Source organism: Rana temporaria, chromosome 9 (assembly GCF_905171775.1).
Source record: "Rana temporaria chromosome 9, aRanTem1.1, whole genome shotgun sequence".
Taxonomy (NCBI): domain Eukaryota; kingdom Metazoa; phylum Chordata; class Amphibia; order Anura; family Ranidae; genus Rana; species Rana temporaria.
Window position 1 is genome coordinate 118,634,828 of NC_053497.1, and position 22,292 is coordinate 118,657,119.

The 22,292-nt window shown below is 41.6% G+C and overlaps 1 protein-coding gene across 1 annotated transcript in view; it reads left to right on the forward strand.

Moving 5' to 3' along the window:
- SLC35A2 (solute carrier family 35 member A2) overlaps positions 1-14,779 on the forward strand; it is a 33,773-nt gene extending 18,994 nt beyond the window's left edge. Inside the window, exons 4-5 of the mRNA XM_040324277.1 lie at positions 187-854; positions 14,431-14,779. Of these exons, the coding sequence (XP_040180211.1) occupies positions 187-854; positions 14,431-14,458 (696 nt within the window). The 3' untranslated portion in view covers positions 14,459-14,779. The remainder of the gene's footprint in view (positions 1-186; positions 855-14,430) is intronic.
- The last annotated feature ends 7,513 nt before the right edge of the window (positions 14,780-22,292 follow it).

The window sequence follows — 22,292 nt, forward strand, 5'->3', positions numbered from 1 at the left end:
CAAAGTATCGGTTTTAGTTTCGGGAGCATTTGTGCGAGTACCAATACTCGCTTAAATGCTTGGTATCCGCATCACCAGTATGCTATGTTCCATTTCTACCCACTAGTGCTGTCTAAATGTGTCTTCTGCATTTTCTCATTGTCATTCCCCTGCTCCTCACACACAACCATGTCTCTCTGTTCACAGGTTACTTATCAGCTGAAGATTTTGACCACAGCTCTGTTTTCTGTCCTCCTTCTGAGAAAAAGCTTGTCACGGCTCCAGTGGGGGTCCCTGGTTATACTCTTTGCTGGGGTGGCCATCGTGCAGTCTGAGCAGTCTGGTGGAAAGGAAACCATATCGGTGACTGGACAGAGCTACGTAGTAGGCCTGATCGCTGTAGCTATATCCTGCCTGTCCTCTGGCTTTGCAGGAGTTTACTTTGAACGCATCCTGAAAGGCAGCTCGGCTTCAGTATGGCTGCGTAACATCCAACTTGGCATCTTTGGCACAGCTCTGGGACTTTTGGCCATGTGGCAGCAGGATGGAGCTGCTGTAGCTGAACGTGGCTTCTTTTTTGGATACACACCACTGGTCTGGTGCGTCATTTTCAACCAGGCCTTTGGAGGGCTCCTAGTAGCCGTGGTGGTGAAATATGCTGACAACATCCTGAAAGGCTTCGCCACATCGCTGTCCATTGTGGTCTCCACTGCAGCCTCTGTCCACCTGTTTGGATTTAGCATAGACCTTCCTTTCGCAGTGGGAGCTGGCCTGGTCATAGGGGCAGTATATTTATACAGCCTACCAAGGACACCTGATCCTGCCTCGTCTAGTGTCAATCAGACTTCCTCACAAAAGGAGGCCTTTTTACCAAAGTCAGTGCTCACCAAATGAAGGAATTAATTGCCATATCTAATTGCCCTCCTGCAATCCTCCCATTCCCTGGTCCCCCTTTTCTTTTCTCTTTATAGTTGGGTGTACAGAAGGTGGTGCTATGCACCCAGATGGGGAAAGGCTTCTGGAATGGTGTTGACGGCAAGGCCTCTCTGAGGGGAATTCACCACAGCTGTTGCTCTAATGCCCCCTACTGGTATTATAATTATGCTGCTGGGATACCGACATCTGTATGTGGGCTCTCTGCTTTGGTTTCCCATTTGGTGTCGGTTCTATACCAAGTTATAAACCATGACTCTGTATTATACAACATACCAGTATGAACATGTATATATGCATTTGGGTACTTTCAATATCTCCGTATTTGTACATAGATTGTTGGTGTTGAAATGATTTGTATACGTGTGTGCGAGTGAGAATGTGTCTGTGTGAACTTGTTATTCCTGTAAAGAGGCCCTGTACTTTTGAGCTAAAGTATCCATCAGTTTGCCTGTCATGGCACCATTGCATTTTAGGACATCTTTCCTATTTGATTGTTTTCTCTCAGGAGTGAAGAGGCTTGGCCCTTTTTAAGGGGATCCGTTAGTCAGCTGGGTGGATGCTGTTTTGCTATCTATAGGAATGTTTGGTCTGTCAGTGGGGTACACATATGTATTGGGGTTCACATCTTTTATTGATCACCCCCCACCAACAATGTATTATAACCACTGATGCAGCATATCTGCTGAATGTGTTACATTTAGAAATCTTTTGTTACATTATTTGTCAAATACCCTTTCCCCAAGAGTCAGGCTGCTGAAGAATAATTTGAGCGGTGGGTGCTGTGGAATTTATTTTTCTTTTGTGGGAAAAAAAAAGGTCTCCTGCAGATCTGTCAGTGTATCGGGTTGCTCGTACTTCGTAATGAGGATGCAGATACATTCTGATAGGAAGACTCCATGAACTACCACAGCACCAGGGTAGGTCATTGAAAACTACAAGCCGAGAAGCCGCAAAGGTTGCCAGATATTGTAGTTTTTCATTCATGGAGGACTGTTAAGTGACACGGCTGCGTTGGGGCCGGTGCATTCATAACATGTTACACCCTGAATATGGGTGTAACATGTTATGAAAGGTGAACTCCTCTTTTAGGGCTCGTTCACACCATACGTTCAGAAAAAAAAAAAATATCTGTGTGGTGTGAACAGAGCACATGGCGAACCATTTTTTTTTTTTTTTTTGGAGCCCCTTTGTAGAACTGACATTTTGGCACCATGGTGTGAACGAGGCCTAAGGTATAAATGAAGCTGGTGAGTGATACAATACCCCAGAACTGACATTTGGGTTTGATTATCTCCATTAATATGATTGTATGACAGTATACACAGAACAAATGATTGATGAGTGATTGTTTTGGGGAGCAGCGGTGTATATTAGGTATATTTTTTTTATAAATTATTGTTTGGCACAAGGTCCCTCCCTACACCAGTATACAGCTTGACTTTATTTTTTTTTAAAGGTGTGTATATAAACCCGATTTGGTGGTTGAGGACGGTAAGGAGTGTTGTGATTGATTGCTAGTACTTTAGCAGGAAAAAAAAATAATAAAATGTGATTGGACAGTGAAACATCTACAAGCTGTTGTAGTCTGGTAAGGGTGTGTGTGTCTGATTATTTTACACATTGGTTATTGGCAAGACTTTGATAAGACTGTACATGGCCATTGATTGGCTGGTAATAATTTCTTGTGGACGTTCTATTAATTTTGGCTGCTTGTTTATTAATCCAGGAGAGGCCAATGGTGCGTCTTGGTCACACTAGCTGTTCATTGGTAACTCAGACTAGGCATGTGTTTGGTTGTTCAGTCTACATATATGTGCAAGCTTGTTCTGTCAACTCAAGATTTATTTTTCGGCCGATAGAAAAAGGAGCTTCTGCTGTAGTGTGCATGCTTTGTACCTGTCTCCTGAGTGATCTCATCAAGACAGGTACCCTTCTCAGCTCATGGGATTAAGCGTGTACATACTATGATTGGTCAGTATCACGCTTCTCTTCTTAGCATGGCTTGTATGTTTACATTTTAAAGGGAATGCTGCCACTGCTGATATTCTCATCCTTGCTTAACTACATAATGAGTCGCTGTCCTAGAGCCTGTAGGTGCATAATGGATACCCCGGGCCTTACATCACTGGCTGCATGCTGGTCCTGGTTTAGTGATTTGATAGCAGCAAAGAGTCCAAATAAAAAAATTAAAGCAGTAGTAGCACCTATGTTTTTGTACTGAATTAGATTTCTTAGTAACTTTCTTTGAGTTGCATATTGTATTGCAGCTAGGAAAAGAAGATTGGGAAACCATTGGTAAAGTTGGTTGCTATGGTGGGCGGGGCTCTGAATGATGTGTTTGGGTACAGGGAAGCCTTTTTAATTTTTGTTTTCTTTGCACAAATGCCTCTTTCTGCCTGATATCCACTAATATTCCCAACATATGACAAGCCCCCCCAAGTGACACTGCCCCCCCCCCCCCTTGCTCACACCTCTGCATGTTCTTTGTTTTGTTTTTATTCTTGTACTAAACATTTAACTGTTCAAATGTAAAATAAAACAATTTGTATTTATTACCAATTTCTTTCCTTTCTGTATGGTCTGAGTTTTTATTACTGACGCAGTGCTGACTAACTTTCCCTCCCCTATCTTCTGCCACACAAGGGGGGAAAAAGGAGTAAAAAATGCATGTCGGGAACACGTATGTATGGTCTGAAAGGAGAAATACAGGATCAGCCATGCCATAAGACCTATAGAAGATATTTACAGTACCACGTCTTTTATAATTGTACTTTGCCACTTCCTCAAGTGTAAGGCCCAACTCATAACATGAATTTAAAGGATAACTTAATGTTATTAAAAATGCCTTTCAAACTGCAGCCTTTGTAACTCTAAAATTCAATGTAATATGGCAACCTGAAAGCATTCGGTACACATTTGGCCCCAGAAATATAATTTCCTGCTTGGGCAAAGAACTCTGCATTAAGATACAAGGCAGGTTTTTAGGCATTCACTGAAAAAAAAAAAACAAGGTAATTCTTGATTAAATACTCACAAAAGGTTAACCTCCTGGGGAAGACCCCATGCATATATACGGCAATGGGGAGGCCACTCTGTGCTGGATCACGTGCGTGATCTGGCATTTCAGGGTAGGGTGCGTGTGCCTGTCACCCCCATCTATGCTGTCATTTGGTTCAGCACAAGTCACGTAGCGGGTCATGGCCCATAATTTATTGCTGGGACCTGCTGATCCGCTCATCGCATCACAGTATACGAATAATACATGGAGCCGGAGTGTGGCTGTTTTTCACACTGCAACGTAGTGAGAAGAATTAGCCACGCCTACTAATAAAAGCAGCACACATGACACTTGTTAGGCACACAGTTAGCCCTTTCCAGCCAGTATCAGTGATGTATATAGTATTGGCACTGATCATTATATTAGTGTCAGATTGTCCACCACACTATCATGCTCTTACTATAAATCGCTGATCACTGTTTGTGTGTATATAAATATACACACACACTTTATAAATGCTATAACTTTCACACAAACCATCTACACTTATTGGGATTTTATTTACTAAAGACATGTAGCAGAATACATTTTGGGCTAAGTTTGAGTTTTTTTTTATTGGATATGTTTTATAGCAGAAAATAAAACATTATTTTTATATATTAAAAGACACCCAGTGCTGATCAAATACCACCAAAAGAAAGTTCTATTTATGTAGAAAAATAAACACATACATTTCATTTGTATAGTGTTGAATCGCCACAAAGTGTTAAATAGCAAAAAAATGGCCACTTCATGACAGGGGTAAAACCTTCCCGAGCGGAAGAAGTGGTTAATCACTTCTAAAGGTATGCAGACAAAGTACAAAATTGGATTACAGTAGGGCTAAAAGAGGACTAAGGCAGGCCATAGATGGTGCGCGAGGTCCTAACAACAGTGTTGACAGGGGAATCCCTTCTGCCAAACAATTGGCGTCTCCTGGGGGGAGAACCCAACCCCGCCGGTAGAAGACGGTGAATAATCGCAAATGAATCCGGTAGGTTGGTTGTACCCAAGTTGATTGATCAATCAACTTGGTACATTCAGCCTGCCCATTAATGATTCAAATCTTTTCCGGTTCCTGCTGAACCAGCCAAGATTCGAACCGTGAATGGCCAGCCTCAAACAGTCCTTGGGCTTCAAAGGGGTACATTTATCAATTCTGTTTCACAGCTAAGAAATTACTGCTGCTCAGTGTTAATAAATGCATGGGGGTCACAGAGATACACAGGACGGTCACAGACTTTGTGAAGTGAGAGGCAGCCTGATTTGCATCCAAATCTGTCGCTAGTTTTATTGATACCTACTAAATTCCATCATTCCTACATAAACGGCGTTGTGCTTGCTATTTAAGGACCGGTACACTTTAAAAACAAAAACACATGCAGACGTTTTAATATGTTAAGGGCTGGTTTATCCTGTATCTGGCGCCCAGGTTTCACCTTGAAGTAGAATTTCACTTTACATTGTTTGGGCCAAGCTACTTCCATTATGCGGCCATTGTATGTGCTGCAATATACTGTAGCATTCGCTACCTACAGGAAGTGGCACTGTGTTCTGTCGGCAGTACATGTGACTTCCTGCCTGCTGCCGGAAATAAAGAGGCAGACTGAGTGCTCCTCCCCCATTCAGGAGATTGGTTGAGAAAAACGTGACATCTGCCTGCCTTTCAGTGGAAGTCTATCAATTGATAAAAAGAAAAGGCTTTTCCCGAATGGTGTAGAAGCAGTTTGACTCTTTAATCTGTCAACAGACAGTAGATCACCCATACTGCTGCTGAAACGCAGCACCTCTTACTGTACAAGGCTAATGCAATGTAGTAACAGTATTTTACAGCACATACCGTGCCACATCACTTTGTAATGGCAATATTTTTTGAGGGTCATCTTGGACCAAACAAAATATTTAAAGTAAAAAGAAACCTGAATTTTTACTGTTTAGGCCTTCAGTAAGGTGCATCCAATCAGAAGTCCTCTTTTATTATACCATCCACTGCCAGCTAAAGTGTTTTATCTTGGTTAAATGCACACAGTCACAGATATAAAGCCATTGGCCTTAGCAGAAAATAGTTATCGGAGACAGCCAGTCATAGGGGGTTATTTATGAAAGGCAAGTGCGAAGTGCAGTTGCTGTAAATCTAAGGGGGGGGGGCGCTGCTGCTTTTATTATCCAATCATTTCCTTGCATGTCCCCCCCTCAGATCTACAGCGACTACACTTCCAAATGCACTTGTAGTGCAAAGTGGATTTGTCTTTAGTAAATAACCCCCATAGTATATGTCTGCATCGTGCAGGAGCTTGAAAATGGCATACATTAGCATTTCAAAATGAGAGATGCAAAACCAAGCCACAGAGCGGCTACAAAGTGTATGTCACTGAACCTGCTCATCATACAAACTAGTGATTCTATCACTTCCCAGTGCATATTACAGATGTAAAGTAGACATTTTACTGGTTTGATCCGCTGCAGAAAAAAAAGTTTAATTAAAGTAAATTTAAACTCTCAACTGAATAACATTAAAGTACATCTAAACCAAAGAACAAAACTAATATCTCAGCTTGCCCGTCTCTAGAATTGGCTGCATTTTATTTTTACCTGGTTATCCTGCTAGTAACACACTTCTTGTCCTAGGTTGACAACACTCACTGTACTGTAACTCTTAAGGAACCCTGGGATTGGAATTAAGACAAAAAACAAAACGCCTCCCCCCTTCCTTTCCATAATAAGGGGGTATCTGTTCTTTAGTACACAGAGAGCTGGGAGCAGTGCTAACTGATAAGTTGGCACAGGCAATTATTAACTATTTTCTGAAAGGCACCACATGTATTATTTTTTGCATTACTCCATAGGTGCAACAAATCACTTTCAGCTACATGTTTAGCAAACCAAAAGGGGCAAAAAGGTTCATTAATACACTTGAAAGTGGACTCCCACTTTTTTTTTTTTTTTTGCAAGTTCCTATGTTTTCAGTGCCGCCCCCCCCCCCCCCGATGTACATTCCTAAATGGATATATATATATATATATATAGTGGTTTTCTAAATACCATTTTTATTTTATAATAAGCATGATGACAGTCATAACAGTATCCAAATACTAATGTTATATTACAGGGTTGCTTTTATAAATAAAATGTACTATGGGGACTGGACTTCTTCACCCAAAACTGTATGAGAGCAGTGTGTACAATAAGCCTATGAAGTGCCTTTCTGCTCCAGTCTGGGTATGTTGAACACAGATCTGAGCATGCTTTTGCATATTGCGTAGGGCCAGCCCATTCACTTGCGTATTGCGTAGGGCCAGCCCATTCACTTGCGTATTGCGTAGGGCCAGCCCATTCACTTGCGTATTGCGTAGGGCCAGCCCATTCACTTGCGTATTGCGTAGGGCCAGCCCATTCACTTGCGTATTGCGTAGGGCCAGCCCATTCACTTGCGTAGGGCCAGCCCTACACCCCTTTGTCACTTGAAAAGGAGCTCCTCTGGTGGCAAACTTTACACGATTTTAAAAGGTGCAATTTGCTGCGTAATCCTGTCATGTGGCAGAATCTCATCACATTTGCGGGTGCCATTAAGCGATAATGGCAGCCAAATGCGCATTGAGGAGCAATTTGCAAGCAATTCCAAATTCGCAAAGTGTGCATGGAGCCTTATGCCACGTACACACGATCGGTTTGTCTGATGGACCGTTTTCATCAGACCAAACCGATCGTGTGTGGGCCCCATCGGTAATTTATCCATCGGTTAAAAAAAATGGAACTTGTTTTAAAACTATCTGATGGATACCTAACCGATAGAAAAAAAAGATCGTCTGTAGGCACGTCCATCGGTTAAAAATCCACGCATGCTCAGACTAAATTAGGGGACGGGAGCGCTCGTTCTGGTAAAACTAGCGTTTGTTATGGAGCTAGCACATTCATCACGCTGTAACAGACAGAAAAGCGACAATCGTCTTTTACCAACACAAAATCAGCTAAAGCAGCCCCAAGGGTGGCGCCATTGGATTTGAACTTCCCCTTTATAGTGCCGTCGTACGTGGTTTACGTGACCGCGTTCTGACACGATCGTTTTTTTTTTTAACGGATGGTGTGTATGCACGACTGATCATCAGTCAGCTTCATCGGATAATCCATCAAACCGTTTTCATCAGATTGACCGATCGTGTGTACAGGGCATTAAAAGGGTTTTTCATCTTAACCACTTCAGCCCAGGAAGAATTTACCTACTTCCTGACCAGAGCATTTTTTTTGCCTTTTCGGCATGGTTTCTTTAGCTAACAATTGTGCGGGCGTGCGATGCTGTACCCAAACAAAATTGACGTAATTTTTCCCCACAAATAGAGCTTTCTTTTGGTGGTATTTGATCACCTCTGCGGTTTAAATTTTTTGCGCTATAAAACAAAAAAAAGCGTAGGTTTTGAAAAAAAAGCAACATTTTTTCAACCTTTTACTCTAATAAATATTCCCCAAAAGTATATATATATAAAAAAAATAAAAGTTTTCCTCAGTTTAGGCTGTTATGTATTCTTCTACATATTTTCCATAAAAAAAAACCGCAATAAGCATATATTGATTGTTTTGCGTAAATGTTATAGCGTGATTTTTATAGGGACTGTGACATTATGGCGGTTATACTCTAGCAGAAAAAGAAACAGACATTGGTCTCGGTGAGCGCTAAAGGCCTGCATGTGACAGCAAATAGTGTACTTGACAACAGAAACTGTAATCCAACCCCATAGTAGACACATCCAGATATGAAAGGTGCCCAGGCCAGAACTGAGTTTTACACTTTAGTAAAAGGCCTTTTATGGCAAAGAAACACCAAAAGGACAAAGGCCGACATGAAAAAATACTACCGGTAGATATTGTCATGACTGGAGCTTCCTTAGCATTAACTTTATAATATTAATAAAATGTATTTGTAACATTCACCAGTGTGTACATTTTCTCACAGGTATGCTAATCATCATATTTCTATTGCACTTTGCACATTTAACGTAGACCTGCAGTCTAAAGTGAATTACAACTTACTTTCATTTATCCTACTGGTATAATGTATACAGTAGCAGAATTAGCAAACTCTTACCTTCCCGGGAGATCTCTTTGCACCTTTTAGTCATGTCACACAATGCCAGGGCATTGGTTGCCTTCTGTCTCCAGCAGAATTGCCGATTGACCAGCTCTATCTGTAAATCAAGCCCACACCGATCACATGACTAACATTCTGGCATTTGGTCACATGACTGGCATTCATTTTAGCCTTTTGGTCTACTTTATTAATAAGAAAATCCAAGCATCTTTTGGCAACTTCTGAAACATTTGTGAATGTTAACTAACACCCTTACATAAAGTAGCTTGTGCTTTGGTGCGCCAATATAGAATATCTGCAATAGATTATTCATTTTCTTTTGTACCAAGTGCAGAAAGCCAACTACACACAGGAAGCAAACTGTATTTTGTGAACAATTGTGTATTTTCCTGGTTAATGCAGAAATGGAACAGTATGGTGGGGTACTGGTATGGTAATGTATATGGTGGCTCTAGTATCATTTGTATATGATTATCTAAATCATGATTATATGAAAAATGTAATATCTAGAGCAGGGGTGGGGAACCTTTTTTCTGCCAAGGGCCATTTGGATTTTTGTAACATCATTCGGGAACCTTACAAAATGTCAGTTAAAGCGACGCAGTGCCGAATCGCAAAAAGGGACAAGGTCCTTAACCTGCATAATGGTCCAGGCTTAAGTGGTTAATTCGCATACAGTTCATACTCCAATTTTATGCACTTTCACAGTGGGGGTGCCACTTTGGGAACACATGAACAGAGGGCAGCAACAATGCAAGCATGGCTCATTTAAAATAACTCAAATGATGGAATGATTTTGCGGGCCGCAGGTTCCCCACCCCTGATCTAGAGTATCAAAGGTCACTTTATCAAATGGGTTGTAGTTAAAAAATCTTTACATAGTGTATCACAGTTCATTTCTTTCAGGTCAGCAATAGACCAATGATTCATTCTTCTATAAAGTAGAGGTTTGCCTGTAAAATAGCTGTGCATGGCCACCTCCTCTCTGCACACGAGTAGCAGTACAGGACCCTTTAACGTTATATTGTATCACTTGCATCTCTCAACAAGGCTGAAATAATTACATTTTGTGTATGTACATTAGAAAGAAAAATGCCTGGTCATACTTTACCCCCTTCCACCCCAAAATAAATAAAATAAAGTGCTATACTATTGTTTAGGTGTACCTTCCATGCCTTAAAAAGGTTGCTGAAGGGCCAGTTGCGGAATGCAAAAACTGGAACTCCTACTTCCTTCTATTGGGATTCCAGTTCTTTTTGTAAAGATTGTAAATGGAAGAAATAAGTTGAGTCAGCAGTGACAGCTTCAGTCCCGATAAGTCTCTGGAAAGCAGACTGTCATGTGCCCTATCTACATAACTACCAGTTTTTCCAGTTGCATAAGAAGTTCACTATAGAGGGAATTGATTCCCTCCTCCCCCCATATTTTCTTAATATAAATGACTTGCAAAAATAAATTCAACATTTAAAATAATTTAAATATATATATTTATTAGATAACATTCTGTGCAGGTGTATCTACAGTCTCTTGAAATGAAAGGCTCTTGTATGACAAAGTAAAGTAGAACCAAGCCCTGCTATCTTTTACACCCAAACAAGCTGCCTTCTTAGCCTCAGTTTGACTGACAGTTATCATTCATTCATGGTATGCCTTTAACATATCGGTTTTGAGAGACTGTTAAATCAATGGGTTTAGTTCCGTTTTACCAAGTAAAAAATCCAGTTACTGTGCGATGTACGAACCCCATAAAGTAAAACAAAAAACATTTTACTCTCCCTGAATGAGCCAAATCCCCCTTCATTTGTGTCTCACACGCTACCCCTCCTTGACACTTCTCCTAACCATCCAAGGCGTAGTCAGGTGTGGATTGAAAGCTGCATTAGGTGGACCTCACTGACAGGATCAATAAGTACAGCTGTGACTAAAAGTTTTGAGAATCGCACAAATATGCATTTTCACAAATTCTGCTCCCTCAGTTTTTAGGATGGTAATTTTCATATACTCCCGAATGTTATGAAGAGTGATTAGATGAATTGCAAAGTCCCTGTTTTTTATGCGATCAAGTTCATTTTCATGACAAAAAAACATTTCCACTGCATTTGTGAAGAAGGCTTCAGGGTTGCCAAAGATAGCCCAGCAAGCGCCAGGACCGTCTTCTATAATTGGTTCAGCTGCCGGATCGGGGCACCACCAGTGCAGAGCTTGCTCAGGAATGGCAGGGGAGTACATCTGCACACACAGTGAGGAGAAGACTTTTGGAGGATGGTCTGGTGTCAAGAACAGCAGCAAAGAAGCCACTTCTCTCCAGGAAAAACATCAGGGACAGACTGATATTCTGCAAAAGGTACAGAGATTGGACCGCGGAGGACTGGGGTAAAGTCATTTTATCTGATGAATCCCCTTGCCGATTGTTTGGGGCACCCGGAAAAAAACTTTTCAAGAGAAGATGATCACTACCATCAGTGTCATGCCAACAGTATGTGACCACTCATGTGTAGGGTTACTTCTCAGTCAAGGGTATAGTAGTAAAAAGATTGGTGCTGGACTTTATAATTTTAGTGTATCTCAGTGCCTATAAACAAAATATATTTTATTAACAATTTGATTAAAACGAGCACAACCAGACAAAGACTATTTAAAAACCTTGCAAAGTAAGGATTGCCTATATGCTTTTAACGATACATAACCCAATAAAAAGAGGTATAGACCTGAATGGTTAGGATGATGTCCTCGTTGAAGGAAGAAACTGTTCTATCAGTCTTGGTGAGTTGATGATAGTATAAAGTAGCTCTGCTCTTTATGTTATTACTTGTGTGAATGCTTTTTCAGGAGCTTAGGCATACATTCTACATAAAATGAAAAAACTGCCAATTAGGTCTGTGTGGAAAAATCTAGTGAAGTATCATCACAAATTGGGTTATGTATCATTAAAAGCATATAGGCAATCCTTACTTTGCAAAGTTTTGAAATAGTCTTTGTCTGGGTGTGCTCGTTTTAATCACATTGTTAATAAAATATAATTTTGTTAATCATTTTCGTGCATCGGAGTGCTTATAAAGTCCAGGACCAATCCTTTCACTACTATGCTCAATATACGGGATGTGGCACTTTGTTATATATCAATTAGGTATCCACAGTACCTTATCACCAATTTCAATATTCTCAGCCAAGGGAGTTGGCTCATTCACAATTTTGAAAACAGCCATGAATAAAGAACGGTACAAAAACATCTTCCAAAAGCAACTTCTCCTTTCCAGCCAAGAACAGTTTGGTGAGGAACAATGCCTTTTCCAGCATGATGGAGCACCTTGACACAAGGCAAAAGTGATAACTAAGTGGTCTTGGGAACATAGAAATGTTGGGTCCATGGCCAGAAAATTCCCCAGACCTTAATCTAATTAAGAACTTGTGGTCAATCCTCAAGAGGCGGGTGAACAATAAAACCCCACAAACTCGGACAAACTTCAAGTATTGATCATGCAAGAATAGGCTGACATCAGTCTGGACGTGGCCCAAAAGTTGATTGACAGCATGCCAGGGCAAATTGCAGAGGTCTTGAAAAAGAAGGGTTAACACTGCAAATATTGTCTCTTTGCATAAACTTAATGTAATTGTCAATAAAAGCCTTTGACACTTATGAAATGCTTGTAATTATACTTCAGCATACCATAGTAACATCTGACCAAACAGATCTAAAAACACTGAATCAGTAGACTGTGATCAATATTTGTGTCATTCTCAAAACTTTTGGCCACGGCTATATACAGGGGTTTGCAGAGGGACTATGAGAAAACTGATGTACTTATAATTGTTACAGCACTTATTTTGTTATTGAGATGTCGGAGTTCTACTTTACGCTGTACGAGTCAGTTGTTGTCCTTCTTAGATGGCTCAGTCTGAGGTGCTTCAAGGGAGCCACCTTTTTCTGTGCCGACTCTAGATAGCTCATAGTACTTTACAAATTTCTTTATCATATCCACTCCCCCCATAGCACATTTACTGCTACAAGGTAGCCGTGCTGTGCAGGATCACGTGTACATATACACGTGATGCTGCACTCCCGGGTATTGGGTGCGATTGTGCGCTGCCGACAGCTCGCTCCTGCTGTGATTTTACACAAGAGCTGATCAGCGGGTCCCGCATACCCCATGTTCACCGGCACCCACTGATTGTTCGGTACACAGACAGAACGGCAGTCTGCCTATGTAAACACGGCAGATTGCCGTTCTGTCAGTCTGTCTCTGTAAAGCAGGAACACTGAGCCATACCTTCCACTACTAAAAGCACCTTTCCCCCACTACACTGATTCACCAGCTAGGCACACATTTAACCCTTTGATCGCCCCTGATGTTAACCCCTTCTCAGCCAGTGTCATTAGTACAGTGACTAATGACTAGTGCATCATTTTAGCACTGATCATTGTATTATGGTCACTGGTCCCCAAAAAAGTGTCAGATTTGTCCACCGCAATATCACAGTACTGCTATAGGTTGGTGATCACCACCATTACTAGTGTATATATATATATATATATATATATATATATATTCCCATAGTTTGTAGACGCTATAACTTTTGCGCAAACCAATCAATATACGCTTTTTGGGATTTTGCCAAAAATATGTAGCAGAATACATATTGCCCTAAATTGATAAAGAAATTCAATTTTTTACATTTTTTTATTGGATGTCTTTTAGAGCATGAAGTAAAAAATACTTTATTTTTTTTCAAAATTGTCAGGAATCTTTTTGTTTATAGTGCAAAAAAAAAAAAAATGCAAAAGGTGATCAAATACTACCAAAAGAAAACTATTTGTGGGGGAAAAAAGGGACATACATTTTATTTGGGTGCAGTGTTGCACGACCATGCAATAAATCTTCCGGGGGTGAAGTGGCTATACAAAATATTTTTTGTAAAACAAAAAATTGTATATAGATCATATAAAAAGTAACTATTACGTAAATGTTAAACAAAACAAAAAAATAATTAAATCCACCCAACCACTATTATATTTTCCCTTCAAAAGATATGTTCATTAATTAAAGTCTCTCTAGCCACCTAGACCACTCCAAGCTATCCTCCCCCTATGACTTACCTCTTTGGCAGTGGTCATGTTGTCTATGTAGGACTGCTGCACAGACCAGTCAACAGGCAGAATAGATACAGAATGGCGCTGCTGGTTAGAAGGTGATCAGACATAAATTATAGGAGCATCGAAAGAGTTACAAGAGATATTCCTGGAGTTCCTAAGCAGATGAACGTTTTAATTGCTCCCTACACCTATTGTAAAGTTTTTTTTGCTCATGATTGCCCTTCAGTGACATTGTTGTTTGCTGTGAAATTACCCAATTTGGGGTAATTTTTGGCTCAAATTTAATTTTGTTCTCTATTTTAGGACCATTTCAAAACAGAAAGGCTCTTGAACACCATGGATGTCCAGAGAAGTACGGCGTGCGCCTGTTTTACCAACACATGTCAAAGTGTATTGCATGGACTTGCTGAAATCTTTGACTTTAGACTGTTACAAACACAATTGGAAGAATCCATGCCGCCAAGGAATGTCTGTTTGTAGGTACCAAACAAAACCAAAATTCCAAGCAGTTCCAACTTTAGAAAACGTGTAACTGTTTACTCATTGGTGTTAACATTCATTATAATATATAGATAACGAAAAATGGGGTTGTGGGGCAGCTGGTATGTGTTATATTTGCCACACCTTTAAAGGGGTTGTAAAGGAATATTTTTTTTCCTTAAATAGCTTCCTTTACCTTAGTGCAGTCCTCCTTCACTTACCTCATCCTTCCATTTTGCTTTTAAATGTCCTTATTTCTTCGGAGAAATGCCCACTTCCTGTTGTTCTGTCTGTAACTTTACACAGTAATGCAAGGCTTTCTCCCTGGTGTGGAGAAAGCCTCTTGAGGGGGCGAGCAGGCAAGTCAGGACACTCTCTACTTTGCAGATAGAGAAAGGAGCTGTGTGTTAGTGGGCGTCCTGACACTCCTGCTCACCCCCTACCCCCTCAAGAGGCTTTCTCCACACCAGGAAGGAAGCCTTGCATTACGGTGTTGAGTTACAGACAGAAGAACCAGGAACCTCCTCAGAAGAAATAAGGACATTTAAAAGCAAAATTGAAGGATGAGGTAAGTGAAGGAGGACTGCACTAAGGTAAAGGAAGCTATTTAGGGGAAAACATTTTTTTCCTTTACAACCCCCTTAAAGCGGGAGTTCACCCATTTGTGTTTTTTTTTCTCTTTTCCCCATAGCTGGATGCTCGTTTTGTCTAGGGGAATCGGCTATTTGTTTTAAAATATGAGCAGTACTTACCCGTTTTCGAGATGCATCTTCTCAGTCGCTTCCGGGTATGGGTCTTCGGGAGCGGGCGTTCCTTCTTGATTGACAGTCTTCCGAGAGGCTTCCGACGGTCGCATCCATCGCGTCACTAGTAGCCGAAAGAAGCCGAACGTCGGTGCGGCTCTATACTGCGCCTGCTCACCGACGTTTGGCTTCTTTCGGAAAATCGTGACGCGATGGATGCGACCGTCGGAAGCCTCTCGGAAGACTGTCAATCAAGAAGGAACGCCCAGTCCCGCAGCCCATACCCGGAAGCGACGGAGAAGATGCATCTCGTAAACGGGTAAGTACGGATCATATTTTAAAACAAATAGCCGATACCCCTAGACAAAACGAGCATCCAGCTATGGGGAAAATGTGTTCTCCATGGGTGAACCTCCGCTTTAAGTAAGGGTCTGGTCAAAAAATATACAGGTACCTACTTTTTGCCCTGTAGCTCCTGTGATTGTAGATGACACCATTTTCCCCCATTATGTGTGTTTTTATTTGGTGTTCGTAACCGATTAAAGAAAAAAAAAATACATTAAAATTTTAACCAAAACGCAGTATTTTAGTTATTTAGAGAGAATACTTGCTCTTGGCAACAAGAATGTATTTTTTGTTATACCCGCTCCATCTCTAAACCTTTGGTGATCTTACCTTCATCATGTCCATACAAACCTTGCATTCTTTTTCCATCAACACCATCCTTCCATAGCATCGGTTGGTGCTTCCACAGTGTTGACTGTGGATATCAGAACAGAAGGAAATAAAGCCAGAAAGTCTAGATCGGTCAATGACAGATTTGGGGGAGTGCGTCACACGTTGGGGGTATTAGCGGATATCAAGTAAAAAAAAAAAGTCTTCTCTGCACTTAGATGGCTGGGTGTTATTTGGCCATTTATGGGAATAACAAGGCTTTGTGTGCTACCCCACTGTCTCTTGCCTTTGAGATTTTGCCACCCAACATTAGCAGGCATCGATTTGAGGCTATGCCAGGGACTGGGTCTGCAGAACATTGGCATTTAATTTAAATTCTAGGACAGTCCTATGGGATCTGGGGCAGCTGGTGTGAGCTGTAGCCATATGCCCCACACACACGAGCGGAATTTCCGCCAGCAAAAGTCTGATGGGAGCTTTTCATTGGAAATTCTGACCGTGTGTATGCTCCATCAGACTTTTGCTGTCGGAATTTCCACCAGCAAAAGTTTGAACGCAGGTTCTCAATTTTTCAGACAGAAAAAATTCCTATCGGAAAATCCGTTCATCTGTATGGAATTCCAGAAGGGAAAAAAAACATGCATGCTCGGTAACAATTTGACATATGCTCTGAAGCATTGAACTTCCTTTTCTCGCCTCGTCGTAGTGTTGTACGTCACTGCGTTCTTAACGCTCAGGAGTTCAGAGAAGTTTTGTGTGACCGTGTGTATGCAAGCCAAGCTTGAGTGGAATTCCATCGGGAAAAAACATCCAACTCCCCCCCGACGGAAATTCCGCTCGGGTGTTCGGGGCATTAAGCTCCATTCACACTTGTAGGACTCCAAAAGTAGCTTGACTTTGAAGAAACTTTGGATGGGTATGACATGGATGTGACTTTGACCAAAATAATGGACAACTGTTGCATGTAAAACATTCAGGTATGACTTCCATGCAAGTTTTGAGGGTTAACACTGAAGTAATGTCCAGAAGTTGCGTGAAAGTCTCAGCAAAATAGTACAAGAACCACTTTGAAGTCGCTGCAACTTTAAGTTGCACATATATGAATGGTTATCATTGGAAAACATGGGGTACAACTTGCCATCTGATTTTGATGTCCAATGTCGCATGACAAGTCATATAAGTTTGAATGGACACTTAAATCTTTGCTGTGCCAAAGTATGGAGACACCACTGGCAGATGGGAGATTTCTCAGCTTTACTGCAAGCTCCAGCTAGCAAAACTCAGAGTTTACATGGGGCCTCCTGCAGCTACCAGGAATGTATGTGAATCTGACAAGCTGACTGTCAGATGGAAGCCACCATAACACTTCCACATACCCCGATAACTTTCCCACCCAGATACCCCACCAAGTTTTCAGGGCTCCACGCGCCCATTAGCAGACCCGGGACCAGCATGGCAGGTTCTGATGGGTAGAAGGAAGTGAGATCAGTGTCCTTTCACCGATATCCCCTTCCTGCTAATGACCCAGAAGCTCCACGTAAAACATCAATTCCAGTTCCTGGTGTCACTGTCCCCAGCCAGTATGGCAATCTGTGCTCTATTAAATGAATTGGAAGGCAGGGGAGAAATCATGGATCTTTTAATACCCCTGATGTCTCATTAAAGAGAATCTGTCACCAAAATTGCATCATATGTAATGTAAAGAAAAAAAAAAAGCACATGCACACACACGCATGAACGTAAATGCACGTCAGTTGCACTTCACATGTTACACATTGCCAGGCACACTAAGAGTAAGGGCAGTCATTTTAGGCCTATTCTTCATGGTTCACTCTAAACTAATATCCTGTCAAGTGTTTTAAAGCGTTTCCTATGGAAAACATAGGGTAATGACATTTGTCTCCATTTCATGGGCGCATGTAGTTTTAAGGCTTGACATGTTGGGTATCTATTTACTCGCTGCAACCTCATCTTTTAGATTTTACCAAAACATTGGGTAATATATTGTGCTTATGTGCACTAAAATAAACTCTAGTGGATTTTTACTGAAACCACTGTGCTTTATCGTGGAACATATAAAATCTTGAACTATTTTATTCTCTAGGGTGTCTACTTTTAGATTTTCTTTTAAACGTCTGCAAAACGGTCTCTGGCTGCAAGGGGTTAAAAGGAAACCTTTCCTGAGAGAAACATGGAAGCTGCTGGTTCTTGGCCGTGATACTGACCCTTCTGGCCGCATTACTTTCCTAAACTGCATGATTATTCCAGATTAGTGCCATGAGTTTATTTTATCCAATAGGTCAGCATAACAGCCAAGCAACATTTTCAAAAGCAGATCAGCAATGGCAGCCTCCAGGTTTCACAAGACCACACTTGACTAGTTTAGTCAACCTAAAACAGATATAATAGAGGAGATTGATTTTCTTTATTCCTTCTAAACTAATTTTGTGCAGTTCACATTTTAACCACTGGGTGTCAGAGTGGCACAACACAAAAGGGCCCTTAAAGTGGTTGTACACCCTTCTTAACATCTTTATACTACAGGTAAGCCTATATTAAGGGCTTACCTGTAGCTACCCCGCATATCTCTTAAACCTGCACGGTTTAGGAGATATCCCCCTGCGTCTGCATGTGCCAAAGTCATCGGCATATGCACACTGGGGCAAACTGAAGCAATGGCACCTATGTGTCATTGCTTCAGTCTTCTTGCCGTTACCGGCTGCTCCCGTGCTCATTCGTGCGGGAGTGATGTCATCGCAACTCCGGCCAATCACAGAGCCGGAGCCGCAATACCTGGAAGTATCTCCGGGACGACATGACGGCGGCCGGAGGGAGAGACGTGGACCGATGCAGGGGGCTTCGATCTGAGGTAATACATAATGAGCTGGTATGCTATGCATACAAGCTCATTATGCCATTCTCTTGAAGGTTTTTTTTGTTGGGGGGGATTTTTGGATGAGGGTTTACTTCCTCTTTAATCTGTCCATTATATATGTGCTCCAACTCTGGAGACTCAAACATATAGTTAGGACTGCAGTAAACTGGGGTGCTGTGACGTGCCCTCTGCAGTCTACACATGAATTTGCAAATTTGTGCAAACTAACATTTTTGTTTTTAATGTGAATTGTAAGACAGGGTCAATTTAGTTTGATGCAGGCTGCCTGGTAAGTGAGCTGGGAGTTTTTGTTTGGCACTTTAGTGTCACCACTCCCACCCAAGTTCTGCTGTACTTACCTCGAGGGTTGGTTGGTGCTGACTAATCAGAATCAATCTAATCCATGCTGGAAGGGCTGATAGAGAAGAGCAGGGATTTTAAATCCGGACCGCTGGAGCAGAATGGGGGGGGGGGGGGTTGTGCTGACCACTCCACCCCAAAAGGTTGAGAGGGGACCGGGGGGGGGGGGGGTGTTCCATTGTTCATTCAGCTGTACATTTTTTCTGGAACTTTAAGTTAACCAGAAAAGGCTCGAAAAACGTTCTGCTTTGAGTGATGGATAATTACGGTAAAACACTGCACCAACGCCCGGGAATTAAAATGTATATGTGGCGACATATACTCATCCATTCTTATAGAAAGGACATCCACAATTCGGATGAAGATTCTTGTGGGCATATGTGGAAGAATCCAAGCCCAACCAGAAGGATTTCGATGTGTGTCTTTTCGCGGAAGCGGTACCTTTAAAATTTGGAGGGGTCAATAGGAGTACATGTAATCTTGTATCGATCACAGTAGAACCTTGTTTACCAAAATGTCAACAGATCCATTCCAGTCTATAGATGCTGCCATCTCCCTCCACTCCCCCCATACTGCTGGAGCCATGAATCGGAGGATGCGTTGTTCTCCATTTTGTCTTGCTTGTGCAATGAATGTTATGCGGAGGAACAGCTGGAGAGGACACAGATACTAAAGTGAGGAGATGTCAGTTTTCTGGAATGTGTGTTGGATCTGGACCCTGTACTACTTTGACATGATATAATCCAGCCTACACTTCTGCTCCTAGGAATGTGCCAATAGTTTATACTTCGTCTATGTGGGAAGGTCTGCCTACAACAGGTTTGTGTCTGGATCGCTCAGGGGGAATCTGGCAGGAAGTAAAAGAGTAAAAAAGCTCAGCTGGAAGCTAGGTCTAGAACAGCAACATTTCAGCTTCACTGGTCTATGCTTCTAGCGATGGACATATTCAATTAACAGTTTATTTAGCTATACTATAAATTTATTTTAATACTGGACAGAGCAGGAAATCGATTACACCTTTCGGTTTCTTATTATACTTATTATGGTCCGAGCGCCTGCTGGGGAGATTTCTCCTTCCTTTCTTCCCATTAGGCTCTCTCAGTGATGAGCACCTCCCTATTTTTTTGTCTTTAAAGTATTAAAGCGGTAGTAAACCACCAGTGAAACAAAAATGAACAGGGCCCCCCTATGACAGACACACCTGCAAAGTGAATCCCTTTCATGGATACCTGGTGCTGCCATCTTCACCCAGTCTTCCTTCCAGTTTGGTGAGCTCTGTCTGTGTGAATGGCTGGAGCCGTGGTGACGTCACTCCTGTGGATGCAGGCGGGAGCCCTTGGCTCTGGCACGGGGCCTAAAGGTACGAAACGGGTATGCTGTCCATTCAGATCGCGTGCACCGGTGACGTCATTGGCAGCATCGATTGTTAATATCTCCTAAATGGTGCAAGTTTAAGAGATATTCACTGTACCTACAAGGTAAGCCTTATTGACGGTTTACCTGTAGGTATAAATTCAAAAGTAGAGTTTACCTCCACTTTAAAGCGGGAGTTCACCCGAAAAAAACATTTTAACATTAGGCAGTGAATGTTTTTGGCATGATGGGCTTTAAAGTGGCAGGGTACGCTGTGCTCATGACAGCCCTTCTTTATGAACTGTCGGTGCTCCCCTACCTGTTTTCGCAGGGTTTGCATCATGTGGCCTACATACAACAAATTGCAAGGGCATATTAGTACATACCCGACATATTCAGTAAAGCAAGTGATAAATTGCTTTATATCATATGAATTGCCAGTCCCATCTAAGAAAGAGGATTGGCCATGTTGAATGAACTGGCAAGTCAAACATCCTCTATTCTTGCATTGAAATACCCTAGTTCTATTATCAATGTAGGACCTTGTGTCCATAACTCTGAGGATTTTTTAATTTACTGGTGGCAATGATGTTCTTAAGGGTACGAGTTCTTTTGAAGGTGACCTGTGGAGCTGAAAGTAAGATGGGTCCTAATTTTGGGTCCATATGTAAAATGTGCCAATGTTTTTTGATAATACCTTTTATGAATGGGTATTTTTTATTATATTCAGTAACAAACGTGATGTTACCATCTGGTTTCTCACACATCTTGGAGGGGGGCTTCCAATAATTTTTCTTGGGCATTCAGAATTAGTTCTACTGGGTAACCCTTTTGTAAGAACTTAATTTTTTAGGGAAACGCTTTGTGCCTCATACACTCCACGATCACTTTTTTATCCAAGAAGGGTGGTGACAGCTAGTGTAATGTAAATACAAGTTGCCACTCGCTGGTTTGATGTAGTTATTGGTACAAATTGAGCCATCTTTGTGGTATAGTTCTAAGTCCAAAAATACTAGAATAGTGGGATCTATCACATGTGTGAATTTCAGGCCCAATGTGTTGTTACAATAAGCGACAAATGACTCAAACAATTCAATGCTCCCATTCCAGATGATCAGAACGTCGTCGATATAGCGCTTAAAGAACATTATGTATCTGGCAAAAGGATTGTGTCCAAACAAACCACTCTTCCCAGTCCCTTTTCATATATTTATTTTTATCCTTATGCCTTATGTTCATTACTATTATTATCATTGTTTATTTTATACATTTACCTTGTTCTATACATCCATTTTCTTTCCTTATGTTTTTTCCCCTGTTGCAGGTTCAGTCACTTATACCAAGTAGTTTTAACTTTAATATTGGAAGTCTTGCTGCGGTGGTGAAACCAGTTATGGTTCCTTTAAAACCATGACACTTCCCACAGCTGTCTCCCATTTCCCATTTATATCCCATTGGCCGTTTCTGTCACATGACCTGAAGGACCACGCCCTGAAATTTTTTGTCACGCCAACAGCCTCACATCTCCTTTCCTCCCTCTGGCTTGCGCATCATCTCTCTGCACTGCAAGCCTCTTTCTGGATCTGGGATCTCTGAGCGCATGACATCAGGCTCTGACGCTTCCATCAGCCGGATCTTGGTAACAGCTGATCCCGCTGCTCCCTTTCTTCCTGTTCTCC